Genomic DNA, 15,996 nt, shown 5'->3' on the forward strand with positions numbered 1-15,996 from the left:
ATAACGACATCCAAACGATTATAATTCTCATTCTAATGAACACACTTATGACGACATCCAAACGATTATAATTCGCATTCTTATGAACACACTTATAACGACATCCAAACGATTATAATTCGCATTCTAATGAACACACTTATAACGACATCCAAACTAGTATAATTCGCATTCTTATGTACACACTTATAACGACATCCAAACGATTATAATTCGCATTCTTTTGTACACACTTATAACGACATCCAAACTATTATAATTCTCATTCTAATGAACACACTTATAACGACATCCAAACGATTATAATTCGCATTCTTATGAACACACTTATAACGACATCTAAACGATTATAATTCGCATTCTTATGTACACACTTATGACGACATCCAAACGATTATAATTCGCATTCGCATGTACACACTTATAACGACATCCAAACTAGTATTATTCTCATTCTAATGAACACACTTATGACGACATCCAAACGATTATATTTCGCATTCTTTTGTACACACTTATAACGACATCCAAACTAGTATAATTCTCATTCTAATGAACACACTTATGACGACATCCAAACGATTATAATTCGCATTCTTTTGTACACACTTGTAACGACATCCAAACGATTATAATTCGCATTCGCATGTACACACTTATAATGACATCCAAACTAGTATAATTCTCATTCTAATGAACACACTTATGACGACATCCAAACGATTATAATTCGCATTCTTTTGTACACACTTATAACGACATCCAAACTATTATAATTCGCATTCGCATGTACACACTTATAACGACATCCAAACTAGTATAATTCTCATTCTAATGAACACACTTATGACGACATCCAAACGATTATAATTCGCATTCTTTTGTACACACTTATAACGACATCCAAACGATTATAATTCGCATTCGCATGTACACACTTATAACGACATCAAAACGATTATAATTCTCATTCGCATGTACACACTTATGACGACATCCAAACGATTATAATTCGCATTCGCATGTACACACTTATAACGACATCCAAACGATTATAATTCTCATTCGTATATACACACTTATAACGACATCCAAACTAGTATAATTCTCATTCTAATGAACACACTTATGACGACATCCAAACGATTATAATTCGCATTCTTTTGTACACACTTATAACGACATCCAAATGATTATAATTCGCATTCGCATGTACACACTAATAACGACATCCAAACGATTATAATTCTCATTCGCATGTACACACTTATAACGACATCCAAACGATTATAATTCGCATTCGCATGTACACACTTATAACGACATCCAAACGATTATAATTCTCATTCGCATGTACACACTTATAACGACATCCAAACGATTATAATTCGCATTCGTATGTACACATCTTAACGATTTCCAAACGATTATAATTCTCATTCGCATGTACACATTTATAACGACATCCAAACGATTATAATTCGCATTCGTATGTACACACTTATAACGACATCCAAACGATTGTAATTCGCTTTCGTATGTACACACTTAACGACATTCCAAACGATTATAATTCTCATTCGTATGTACACACTAATAACGACATCCAAACGATTATAATTCGCTTTCTTATGTTCACATCTTTCCAAACAAGTCTTAATTTCCTAAACCACGCAAATCTAAGGGACCAGGCTCTTCCTTTTCAAACCCAGCCCTATACATTTCAGAAGGTTTGTAGAATACCCCATGAAAAAACATCGTTTGTGGACTTTGACTGTAAGTAACGGAGAAGGAAAAATAAAACGATTCTTAATTTCACTGAGCAAAGTAAGCTCTATGTTTTTGCCTGGACATGTGAAAAGATATACCTAGTGTACATCCCCTGTGTTGATAGGAAAGGTTATACTCATACATGATTGTGTTTGTGTCCAAATGCCTGTAGGATGACAAAGTAATTGATATTCACTTTCTGTATGGGGTTGTTTTTATACTTCGAAATAGCATTACCTGTAACTGAGAGTGGATGCATGCATGTATGTTAACGCCGTAGTTAGCAGCATCCCATAGTTATATGACGGCGGTCTGTCAATAATAGAGTCTAGGCCAGACAACCCAGTGGCTGAACGCATGAGCAGCGATCTACATACATCATCGGGTGAAGGTGACACGCAGTCAGTCAAGTCATAAAGTATGATATTCTTCAGTCGGACCTTATGATAAGCGTGGGATTCACCCCTACCGAGCAACTGTTCCTCTTTCCTCCATGCAGTTTTTTCCTGTAAAAGCTACTTCTGCTATAAGAAATATTATTACGTGACGGAAAAACATTGGAGAAAACCCTGCTGTTTTATTTGGTGAGGTAGATATGATGCCTTTTAATTTATTATAGATATGTTATCATGAATTTAAACCGAAATTGTTACCATGACGTTTCACGTGTATTATGAAGAAGTATAAAAAAATTAAAAATACTTGCCTATGATATTTAGTTTTACCAATAGGTGAAAAACACCAGCACGGGTATGATGATGATTAACTGAGAATCATAATGAGGGCGAATCTGGTATTCGAACCCAGGACTATAATATTCCCGTTCCACGCAGCGATCTCAGGGCTAAGGTGATCGTAACCCCATACCTTAACATAGACCTTTAGGCAAGAAGTAGGCATCCCCATGGGCACCAATTGCTCTCCCCTTCTTGATGATCTGTTTCTTTATGCATATGAATCAGAATTTCTGCTCGGATCGACATAGTCAAAACAAAATAATTTTGCCAAGAAGTTCAACCTAAGCTTCAGATAGATCGATAATCTGATATCGTTCGATGACTTCAACTTTCCAAAAGTCAACTTTCCCTTTATGTCGAGCAATATTGCTGCAGCTTCAATGCTTGGTGTCTACATTTCGCAACGTTTGAGATACAATCGAGCATGCTCTTTTAAACAAGATTTCAAAGAGTGTCAGAGGTCTCCTGATCAGAAGTTGTTTGATCATCTGAGGCCTCAGTAAAGCTTTCAAAAGGTTCCTTATTTTGACTTGTACCATATGTTCCCGTGATTTTTTTCCGGCGAACAATTGACTTACCTTTGCATGTGTTTGTGGCGGGTGCCACCGGTGGGGCAGGATATGCTCACCTTTTCGCGAACACCTGGTATCATCACTATTTGATAGTGATTCATATATAGATGTTCCTGATATAATCAGAATTGTACAATCGACCCTGCTTTTTGGTAGAGATTTTTTAGGAGAGTTTTGTCGCTTTTATTTACGATCGTCTTCGCTCTATGTTCGCTTTGTGGAACGAGGACCAGGCCACTCGCGTAGCAAGGCGAATTTACACAAATTGTGCACATCGGTTTTAAACAATAAAAAGTATATAACTCTATTAACACAAAAACAAATTGAAATGAATTCTAAATAAAGATGTCAACAATAATAACTTCACAGACTGCTTATTTCATTATTGACACACGCAAATTGACAAAAGTGCAAAATCAGGGGCATCATTCAGCGCCATAATGCAATAAGAGCATCGCCTATTATTTTATCAGCCAATCATGAAGCAATAATCCGTTAGTGGGCGTGGTTTATTTAACTTGGTTAGCCATTTAGAAATCACTTGCGTCAATTTTTAGATAGAAAAAAAACGAAGTGAAAACAATTATGTGTCATAGTCAGTTGGCCAGGGGTGAAAAACAAGATTTTCGTTCCCACATTTTCCTGTATACCTTAAACCTTTTCTATTGCATAAGGTATCTGTACACAATTTGCATTGGGTAGTAAGCTTGCAAGTGTGTGCAGGAATTTTCAGGGGGTCAAAATTGCATAAATTGAAGGAAAAATGCATAATTTGACAAAATTGGCTGTAACATTTTTATTAAGTCATTAAACTATCAAAATTATGTCTTTGATTACAGGTAATATGTTCGGTTATATGAATTTGGCACACATTTTGTTTCATTTTACTGTTATTCTAATTCTCAGTGGAAACATTGGCAAAAATCATGTTTTTTACTTCATTTTCAAATCTTGTGAGTAGGTAAAACACTAATTCCATTGAATTGTGACAATAAAACCACTATAACTGGGTATTAAAATCTGCCTTAACCATTGTACTATCCTATACAAAAGAAACGAAATGAAAATATATTACATATCATCTTTAATTAAATGCCATATACTTTCTAGTATGTCAAAAACACGCACGAACACACGATCGCACGCACGCACTCGCACAAATCCGTGTAGAGAACATTAATCCTTTGTTGATATGTACTATTGAACAAACTGAACTGACAGAACTGGCCCTCAATCGGATCTGGCAGTAAAAATGTACAAATTATACTCCCGTAAGTATATTCTGTCGGTCATTGTATTCCTGCGTGTGGGAGGGCAGGTTGGGGCCTGTTTGAGTCTATGCAGCAAGCCCTATTCTCATCAACATTGATTTTGAAGCATGCGTCCACGTCTTTATATGCCATATGTTACGTAGCGATGTCAATAAAATCAGTCAAATCATTGATCCATAACGGTACTTAAATGAGGCTCGATTCTTGGTTTGATGTGCTTAGTTTTGCATATACGGGGAACAAATGGACATGATAGCAAGAAGCAAACATCTGTTACAGACATATTGGAAAGAAATTATTTTTATTGAGGTATGTCCGCTTATTTCAAACGTGTAAATGACGTGAGCTGTTTCTGTGCCATATAAGATGTCTCTTTTTAACTGTAGCGGAATAAGACCAAGCCTGCTTTAACGTGGATGTATTGGACATTGCATGATACGACGCCCCCTGTCGTCTATATACTACAATAGCGGGTTGTGGTTTAGTTATTCAAAACTCGTGAATAAGTAAACAGTTGTAGGGAGATAGACTTTCTTATATATATTATACAATGGGGTATGTAACAAGATGCCGCCAGAGGGCGCTTTCCGGTTTCCGGATCTTACCGAGAGATTGGATGAATCGGAGCAAATAGCGTAAAAGGAAAGGTAGATAGAGGTGCACTTTGTGGTGCATCTTATCTTCACAACGAGTGAGTGAGATTAAATGCCCATTTGGTGGTAATTAACGGCGTATTGGCTCAATAAGAGGAACAGCCCGTGGTGTCATACACATTGGCCGCTACAGACAACGATACTGATCGAGTGAATATTGACTCGAACATACGACCAGCCGATCCCGGTTTGTTTGTTTGTTTGTTTAACGCTGCACTCAGCAATATTCCAGCTATATGACGGCGGTTTGTAAATACTCCAGTCTGGACCAGACAACCAAGTGGTTGATATCGTGAGCATCGATCCACGAAATTGGGATACGATGACATGCATCAACCAAGTCATCGAGCCTGACCACCCGATCCCTTTAGTCGCCTCTTACGAGGGTTGCTGACGACCAATTCTACCCGGATCTTCACGCGTCGCCGATCCTGGTACACCCAATGGGTGGCATTCTCCAGAGCACCCTGTCACTGAGTCACCTGTGCCCTTTGACCTTTACGTAAACGTAGTCCGTTACAGGAGGACAACATGTAACCATGGTAACGGAGGTTATTCATGATTATCTCGTAAAAAACGGATCTTTTATCATTCTGTGTTGTCTATTCAAAATATAATAACATTTGGACCATGTTTTGGATAGCAGTCGTTGTTAGTAGTTTCAATACGGTAACAATACCTGGGGAGTATTGTACTGATTAGGCAAGACTTATCGACTGAATTAATAAAGGTCAGAGAGTCCATAGCAGACAAACATATTTTTTACAGAAATAGTTGTTTCAAATACATCATTGGGTGCATCCATATCTCGCCGATAGCTTGTTGTGATTGTTATGGAGGTGTTGTACATATGTGTGTTATTCGACATAGTCCAGGTTTCCTTCAACAAACAATATTTATGTGACCGGCACTGAAATGTCAGACTGTAGCGTAACGACATTCCATCCCATCTACTACACTGAGTATAAGTGTGTCCGGGTTATGAGTTTAACGAGCTGCATAACGATAATTAGACGTGCTGCTTCTGTTGGGGCAAACATACCACTGTAGGGTAACAAACACTAATAAAAAAATGTCGTCAGAAATAATAATAGTGCAAGCCCACTGAGGTACCATACCACAGTTTAACATGTATACCCAACTTAGTCAGTATACAGACTCCAAGCTGAACAGTCCTTAATGAAAACCCTTAATGCCGAGCGTCAGGCAAGGTAACAAGTACCATCTTTCAATGTCGTTTGTGTGACGCGACCGGGGATCGAACCATCGTCCGAGATGAAAACAAAAAACGTTGCCTGAAAATGAAATAATCAATCCACTGAAACTATTTCGATATTTCGCAAATGTGTCACAATGTAATCGATAAAGCCCTTAAGTTCGGAAACCCCACAATCTAGGCCACAACTACCGAGATGTGGAATATATTCAGATGGGCAGTCACCCCTCACCATGATTCCTTATAGGACGTTAAATTCATACCATAGTTTGTCATACAGACCCTGAAACAAATATATCCAATGCAGCCGACGCAAGTCTATAATACTTTGCAAGTCCAGATTACAGCAGTATCGGTCTGAAAATGAAGAACGTTTCTGGGCTTATATATTTTCAGAGACAAGATGTTAGTCTATTCATACTTCTTCTGGGTCCTGTTTCACAAAGCGAGCTTAGTGCTACGATTGTTATGTTTATGTTACAGTATGGTAGTTACGATCGTCTCAGCTCAAGATCGCTTTGTGAGACAAGGCACTGGTCATAAATTCCGCGATTTGTAGGGATCTCTGATCAACTGTATATCAAGAATGTTCCCCGATTCCCTGTTTATGCCTGGCTTTGTTTACTTCAGTTGTTTACGTTGAGGTGAACAGGAGCAAGGCTGACAATGGGTCACCCCACGTGGCTCGGTTCAAGAGGCGGACCACTGCGCATGGCAGTTCCAATACCAACAAGATACCACTGACTGGATACACAGGCGGCATCAGCGGCGGGTAGGTGCACACACACACACACACACACGCACGCACGCACGCACGCACGCACGCACGCACACACATATCCTTCAGCGCAAACATTCTGTAACTAGTAACTGTTGAAACAAGACAATGGTTCCTAGTAACTGATGCCTTAGGACAAAGGTTCCTAGTAACTGATGCCCTAGGACAAAGGTTGCTAGTAACTGATGCCCTAGGACAATGGTTGCTAGTAAATGATGCCCTAGGACAATGGTTGCTAGTAACTGATGCCCTAGGACAAAAGTTGCTAGTAACTGATGTCCCATGACAATGGTTGCTAGTAACTGATGCCCTTGGACAATGGTTGCTAGTAACTGATGTCCCATGACAATGGTTCCTAGTAACTGATACCCTAGGACAATAGCTGCTAGTAACTGATACCCTAGGACAATGGTTCCTAGTAGCTGATATCCCAGGACAATGATTCCTAGTAACTGATACCCTAGGACAATGGTTCCTAGTAACTGATACCCTAGGACAATAGCTGCTGGTAACTGATGCCCTAGGACAATGGTTGCTAGTAAATGATGCCCATGGACAATGGTTGCTAGTAACTGATGCCCTAGGACAATGGTTGCTAGTAAATGATGCCCTTGGACAATGGTTGCTAGTAACTGATGTCCCATGACAATGGTTCCTAGTAACTGATACCCTAGGACAATAGCTGCTAGTAACTGATACCCTAGGACAATAGCTGCTAGTAACTGATACCCTAGGACAATGGTTCCTAGTAACTGATACCCTAGGACAATAGCTGCTAGTAACTGATACCCTAGGACAATGGTTCCTAGTAACTGATACCCTAGGACAATGGTTCCTAGTAACTGATACCCTAGGACAATAGCTGCTGGTAACTGATGCCCTAGGACAATGGTTGCTAGTAAATGATGCCCATGGACAATGGTTGATAGTAACTGATGCCCTAGGACATAGGTTGCTAGTAACTGATGCCCTAGGACAATGGTTGCTAGTACATGATGCCCTTGGACAATGGTTGCTAGTAACTGATACCCTAGGACAATAGCTGCTAGTAACTGATACCCTGGGACAATAGCTGCTAGTAACTGATGCCCTAGGACAATGGTTCCTAGTAACTGATACCCTAGGACAATAGCTGCTGGTAACTGATACCCTAGAACAATGGTTCCTAGTAACTGATACCCTAGGACAATGGTTCCTAGAAAGACATATACTATTAAAATTGTGGTTCCTAGATTAAGAACAACAGACCATTTCTGACACTGTTTCCTAGACTCATCCGGCGGAAACTGATATGGCAGGGCGTAGGTTTTGCTACCTTTAAACAGAATTGACAGGTGAATAAATGAAGCATGTTTATATCACGAATTCGATTATAGAGATTATGTCAAGAAATATTACCGATGTATTCAATGTATTCTAATCACCAATTATATGGTATGACATCACCATTCTGTATATCTAGAAATCGATATCGTGATATTAAAGATAATTTAGTGATATCATAAATTCAGTTACTGGCATATTGGAATTCAGGATAAATATAATGCGGCTCCTCATACCTAAACTGCGTGGTAAGTGATGGTAGTCACGAATATGATGGGTGTCCAGTACATGCAACCAGCGTAACCGACATAAACAGCATGTGGTATGTCCACCAATCGCCATCGTTCATGTAGTTCCTGGGGCACTGGTTGCCCAGTCGTTAAATGCGCAGAGTTGCGTCCCTTAGACGAGCCACAATCCTGTGATCGTGGGATCGTGGGTTCTACTTCCGTCCGCCCTGATTATGTTTCTACGTTTGTCAGCACCATACCTGTACTCGTGAGTTTCTCCCACGTCTGCATCACTTCGAGGTCCCCCCCCCCCCCCCCCCCCCCCCCCCCCCCCCCCCCCCACCCACCCCCGCTCATCACGCTGCAGTCTGTGAAATTTGAAATACTGTTCAAAGACAAAGACCGAACGCACTGCCTCTTACAGTTACAATACAATTATGAATTCTTTCGTGTTTGTTTGTTGTTTAACGCCACACTCAGCAATATTCCAGCTATTAGACGGCGGTCTGTAAATGATCGAGTGAGGACCAGACAATCCAGTGATTGACATCATGAGCATCGATCTACGCATTTGGGATACGATGACATGCATCAACCAAGTCAGCGAGCCTGATCACCCGATCCCGTTAGTCGCCTCTTAAGACAAGCATAGTCGCCTTTTACGGCAAGCATGGGTTGCTGAAGACGTATTCTAACTCAGATCTTCACGGGTCGAATTCTGTCAAGATCAGTGAAACATAACTTATTTGACAAATAAAGTTTTGTTTCAGAGGAGCTCAACTATGGGCAACCCTCGGCGTCGTGTTTGCCTGCGTCGGTTTCATCATCTTCATCGTGTGCTGCATCAAGGCATGCACGCCGAGCGACAACATCTCACACTCGGTGTCAGACAAGAAAGAACCGGACAGTGAAGAAAGGTACGTACATTCGCTTATCTAAAAATAGTGTTCTGTTTGTTTGCTGTATTCCAGCTATATGATGGTAAATAATCGAACCTGGACCGTCCAAACCAGTGATTGATATTATGAGCACGATCCACGCCGTCGAGTTAAGATGACACGCAATCAACCAAGTCGCCGAGCCTTACCATCACATCCATTAAGACCATAGTATGCTAGGACGTATTCTAACCTAGAAATTGAGAAGGTGAACCGTAATAAATATGTCCACTTATTTACCAATCAAAGTTATTAGTTAGCGGTGAGGGAGTTAAGGATTATGTTTTAGCCTGTGTATGGCGCGGGAGGCCTTTCGGGTAGTCGCCGGGGGTGGGGGAGGGGGTGGGGGAGGGGGTGGGGGAGAGGGGGGGAGGGTGGGGAGGCTGGTGATGACAGAGATGTCGGTTGGTGGTGGAGAAAAAGAATATTCCAAAAACTCCTGAAATGAAATGTTCTTTTATATTAATGTCATTAATCTTGGTAAAAGTCCTAAAATTATTCGGTTTGTCATTAAAAGATGTAGCTCTTCAATCAAAACATGTCTGTAAAAAAACATCTAGGTAATGTTTGGCTTTCGATGGCTGATCAACATCAGATAGAAATGCCAACTGATTTTCCACATTGCTTGGTTGTCGGATTCGGGTCACCAATCAGGCATTGTATGGAAAGCAAATGTCAATCATAATTTACAAATTTGCCAGATGAGCTAAGGAGGAACCATGCTGATAATTACATGTGGCATTTACATTACATTTTCAGATCCACAACCTTTGTTACTGCTGTCAGGTTTGGGCCGCATTCCTTCACTTGGCATGCTTGCACTCGACTGAGATGCTCTTACTTATTCTCAGCTGATCGGTCATGATAACTCCAATATGCACATCATCAGCTCACTCTACCACAACGTATTAAGACTGCCTGTAATAGTAGTATGACAGACACATCTGTTTAGAATGCTACTGATGAAAATGACAATGGCAAATTGACCTGTCATTTTTAGATTCTGAATTTTCACAAGTATTTATATATGATTATAATGTCTACCGGTGGATTAATTAATGACCTATTGACATTATGAAAATCAAACATACTCTTAAAAGGGATCTTTGAAAATTTAGCCAGTATATACTTTCTATCATTGTAATTCAAGCGTTGTTATGTATGAAATCATATTCAGAAAGAAATACAGTAACTTAAGAAAGTTTAAATTTTACGTATCAGTCTAGTAAGCAGGACAGTTAGGTCAGGGTACGGGTACGTAAATCACCTTTAAGACTGGGTGTGTGGGTTTTGTGCCGCTTTGGACAGTGTTTCAGTTATATCACGGCGTTTCAAAAGCGACATATATGTTTTACGTGTTACCACATTGGTGAAACCAACAAGTACGTATATTCTGCTGACATTCAAGAATAATAGGGAGAGCGAAGCGAGGAAGTGTGCACAGGGAATTACGGTATATTGGACGAGTGAGACACTCGTGCCCCGTATATTTCTCAAAGAAGATCAGTTATCTTTAAGATCAGTTAAGAAGACGTTATCAGCTGCGACTTTGCAAAGGAGCTGCCACAGCCTTTAGCTACTTCTTGTATTGAATCTATTAGGGATACAGCCAGGATCAACGTCATTCTCGTCATTCTCATCAGCCTCTTGTAATATCTCCGTGTCTTGCATCAGCACACAGATCAATGCACTAACTCGTGTGTTGACATACAGAACGGGGCACTAACTCGTGTGTTAACATACAGAACAATTCACTAAATTGTGTATTAACATACAGAACAATGAACTAAAGCTTGTATTTACAGACAGAACAATGCACTCAATTATGTATTAACATACAGGACAATGCAGTAAATTGTGTATTAACATACAGAACAATGCACTAGCTTGTATGTACAGAAAGAACAATGCACTAAATTGTGCATTAACGTACAGAACAATGCACTAAATTGTGTATTAACATACAGAACAATAAACTAACTCGTGTGTTAACATACAGAACAATGCACTAAAGCTTGTATTTACAGACAGAACAATGCACTAATATTTGTATTAACATACAGAACAGTGCACAAACTCGTGTGTTAACATTCAGAACAATGCACTAAAGCTTGTTTTTACAGACAGAACAATGCACCAAATTATGTATTAACATACAGAACAATGCACTAAATTATGCATTAACACATAGAACAATGAACTAAATTGTGTGATAACATACAGAACACTGCACTTAAGCTTGTATTTACAGACAGAACAATGCACTAAATCATGTATTAACATACAGAACAATGCACTGTATATTAACATACAATACAATGAACTAAATTGTGTATTGACATACAGAACAATGCACTAAATCGTGTGTTAACACACACACTATAATGCACGAAATCTTGTACTAACATGCACAATAATGCACGAAATCTTGTATAATCAAACAGAACAATGCACTAAGTCATGTGTGAACTTACAGAACAGTGCACTATATCGTGTGTTAACAAGCAGAACAATGCATTAAATCGTGTATAAACATACGGAACAATTCACTAAATCGTGTTATAACATACAGAACAATGCACTAGACGGTGTATTAATATACAAAACAATGCACTAAATCTTGTATTAACATACAAAACGATGCACTAGGTCGTGTATTAATATACAAAACAATGCACTAAATCGTGTGTTAATATGCAGAACAATGCACTAAATCGTGTATTAACATGCAGAACAATGCACTAGGTCGTGTATTAATATACAGAACAATGCACTAAATCGTGTGTTAATATACAAAACAATGCACTAAATTTTGTATTGACATACAGAACAATGCACTAAATTGTGTATTAGAATACAAAACAATGCGCTAAATCATGTGTTAATATACAGAACAATGCACTAAATCGTGTATTAACATGCAGAACAATGCACTAGGTCGTGTATTAATATACAGAACAATGCACTAAATCTTGTATTAACATACAGAACAATGCACTAGGTCATGTATTAATATACAGAACAATGCACTAAATCGTGTGTTAATATACAAAACAATGCACTAAATCTTGTATTGACATACAGAATAATGCACTAAATCGTGTATTAACATACAGAACAATGCACTAAATTCTACCCCATCAGCTGTTCGCGACATATACCAGAAGCATACATAAATAGGAAGTTGAAACTGAAATTTGATGTTTCAAGGGCGATGGGGTAAATTCAGAGAATGACCTACTAGATATAAAGAATTACGATTTATCTGTCGCGAGTGAATTGTGTAGTTACCGAGCCTTGGCGAGGACTTCATTATTTCACGAGGAACAGATTATCCTCGTTATCGAGTTGCGTATATACGTTATCCTACATATTACACAAAGTTATTTTTCTGAGAAAACGTAGATAATGTACGTTTCCAGATTACCAGTCGAGAGATTAGCTCAGACATGGTATTGTTGCAATGACGTCACATATGACGTCTGCGGCATCATAAACAGTGAACGCCAGCATTTTGAATTCTTTGCGACAATGTGGTGATTTGTATGCCGCTTCACAAACAATGAAAAAGATGGAACAATAGGGGTTAACGAGCCAGTCAACATGAACAAATAAAAATAACTACAAAATAATTACGATAGCCTGGGTGTTATAGTGCATATGATATGTGATGCCTATTCTTAGTATCCGAGATGGGACTGAAACAATGCCAAAAGCGACATAAGCCCATTCTCAATGTAAACACAGTGTTTCTATATACATTCATCTGAACACGCCCATTGCATTAAATGCACGGGTGGATATTGATTTACACCCAATCCCGCAATAGTTCATCTTTTGACCACGGAATTACATTTTTTTTTTCCCCCGGCATTACATTAAGTGAGTGAGTGGGTATTGCTTAACGCTGAATCAATAATTTTGCAGATATTCACGGCGAGAATGTTATCTAACAACAATACATGAAACTAATAACAATGTCTCATGTTATTTAGTCATATACTACTGATTCTAGATGCATACACTGCATATGACTGTATGGGGTCACACGGTAGTCAACAGGCTGCCTTATGTTGCTGACAGTGACATGATGCGTGAACATCCCTTCACAACAACTGTCTGGTCGCAGCCCCGTCCTATAGTCCATGTCACAGCAGTCAGTGCGATCTATACACTAAGGCAATCGTCCAATAAGCTGTCTACAATGTCAAATAATGTCGTGACCTGTCACAATAGTCACACATGTTCACTATGCTATCGCTAACAATACCTAAACATAGCATGTCATTAACGTGCACACACATTGTATTTCATTAAAAGGAGTGAGTGGGTGAATTGGTTTCAGCCGCTTTCAGTGGTATTTCCGTTACATCAGGGGTGTCAGCTGAATGCTAGAAAGATTGGAGACTGGTTTTAACGCCGCTTTGAACAGTGTTGCAGTTATGTCACGGCGTGTCAGCTTAATGTGGGACTGAGTGAATTGAGTTTGATGCCGCTTCGAACAGACAGTTTCCAGTTATGTCAGGACGTGGGATCTTGATGTGGTAGGAAAGCCCTAAGTGATATAGGTCTTGGACGTGTACCTGTTTTGTGAAACCCATGTGTTCGTGTGGGGACTTGGCTAACCTAGAAACATAAAAAGACGAATCAAGGAGTCAAATGGGCGGTCTGGTAGCCAAGTGGTTAAACCGTTGGCGCGTCACGCCGAAGACCCGGGTTCGATTCCCGAAATGTGTACAATGTGTGAAGCCCATTTCTGGCGTAATGCCATACTCACTCACTAGGAGTCAAACTCAAGATCACGCGCCAAAGGGACGCAATTCTGCATTAGGTCTGGACCTAGCGTGCCACGGCTTTTCCTTCACCAGTTATAAAACACGTCGCTCGGTAGAAAGTGAGCCCCCCTTTAATATAATTATACATGTACGGCAGGAGATGACATATTTGTGAATGTTTTCATGTAACATATCTGTGATCGTAAATCATATTGCTTGTTTCAGGCACATCATTGTATCTGGTCCAGCAGACGGTCGAAAAGAATACACACAATGAACTTTGTCTTTGTAGACACTTAGCTGTGTACCTGATGAAATGTTTATATAGTATTTTGTATAGTTACTTGTTTTTTCACCAATTTTTCAGATCCAACGTTTGATTCTTGCAAATGCAGAAATGACGAGGTCCTTGTGTACATATAATTGTTGACGCTATACTTCTATGCACAAAACGTCTGTATACTGTATATTGTTGACTTATTGTAGTGTTCTGCAGAGAATACATTCCCGTGTTCTATGTGTGGTTGGGTGATGAGTAGGTTCTTGTGGGTAGGAGGGGCTGGGATTTTGGATCGAGATTAGATATTTTTTCAGCTACAGCTGCAAAAGCAGCTATTCTTTTTGTTTAAACCTGAGCCTGATTGTTTAGCCTTCCTTAACACCTTTCAACAAAGTAATTTTTGTGGCAGACAATTTGTTTTTTTTTCAACAGGCAGAAGCATAGTTATTTTCGTCAAGAATTTTCGGGAACAAGATGTAATCCCCCCTCCCGAATATCAAATGATCGGTTCCTTAATACTAGACTATAGTTCACATAATGGTTACAATTAAGAATGGAGTCATTGAGACCTGTCAAAATAGTGCAATTGGCGTTATGTATTTAGATATTTTTATTGTTACCCTACTGGCGCTCGGCGTTAAGGGAATAAAACCTAAATGTGCCTATTTGCTGTACCAGCTTGTAATTAGCTTATTCAATAAACTATTCCAATTTGTAGGTTTGTCTTGTATCTGCGTTTGTGATAGTAACGAGCCAGTCATATTTTAACGTTTTACGGTATAACGTGGCTGGGGATCAAACCCCCACCGTTCCGCAGACGCTCTACCCACTAGACCACAGAGGCGGTGTTTGTCGTCAAGGAACCAAAGGCCACACACGTAGCAGTTGCCACTGTTCTTGTATCGTGGTGTTATTCTAATTGTAACTAACAAACGATCAGCGTAATGGCACTTATAATCAGAGTTTAATAAGTCCACGGCGTAAATGGTATAAAGGGGAGTGTTGTGATTGCTGGCTCGTTACTCGCTGGCGAAGACCCAGCCCCAACTGTTGATAAATGAGTGATACAGGCACCATAGACCGACACACGCAGTATGCCATCAATCACAACTGAAACACATCTGTGACGTCATTCTGTTGTTTCAACGCTCCATTTTTATTTATTTTTAGGAATGGAGAGTTGTATGTCAATGATACATTATGTTGAACCGTAATTTGAAGTAATTTCCACTTGGAATAGACGGAACTATTTTTTACATTTATAGACAAGTGAATATTTTCTTTTTTTCCCCCGAAAACATGTGTCGCCAGCGGGGTTCGAAACCCTCAACGTTTGATTTGAGGACGTGTAATTGTCAGCCTCAGCTACGGTGGCACATGAAGGTATGGTGTAAAAGGTAAGGAATGGAGAGTTACTTGGACATTCCCCTCTACGTATAACACGGTTTAGTCT

The 15,996-nt window shown here is 39.5% G+C and overlaps 1 protein-coding gene across 3 annotated transcripts in view; it reads left to right on the forward strand.

Annotated features, from left to right (window-relative positions):
• LOC139463974 (uncharacterized) overlaps positions 1-15,260 on the forward strand; it is a 45,636-nt gene extending 30,376 nt beyond the window's left edge. For 2 of the 3 annotated variants that reach the window (XM_071245444.1, XM_071245446.1), the window contains exons 2-5: positions 6,850-6,991; positions 9,321-9,467; positions 10,248-10,274; positions 14,489-15,260. In XM_071245444.1, coding sequence (XP_071101545.1) covers positions 6,850-6,991; positions 9,321-9,467; positions 10,248-10,274; positions 14,489-14,540 — 368 coding nt within the window. In that variant the 3' untranslated portion in view covers positions 14,541-15,260. The remainder of the gene's footprint in view (positions 1-6,849; positions 6,992-9,320; positions 9,468-10,247; positions 10,275-14,488) is intronic. The other variant, XM_071245445.1, reaches the window with a different exon arrangement.
• Positions 15,261-15,996: the final 736 nt, after the last annotated feature.

The sequence above is a fragment of the Haliotis cracherodii genome, unplaced genomic scaffold (assembly GCF_022045235.1).
Source record: "Haliotis cracherodii isolate W230 unplaced genomic scaffold, xgHalCrac1.p SCAF_16, whole genome shotgun sequence".
NCBI lineage: Eukaryota > Metazoa > Mollusca > Gastropoda > Lepetellida > Haliotidae > Haliotis > Haliotis cracherodii.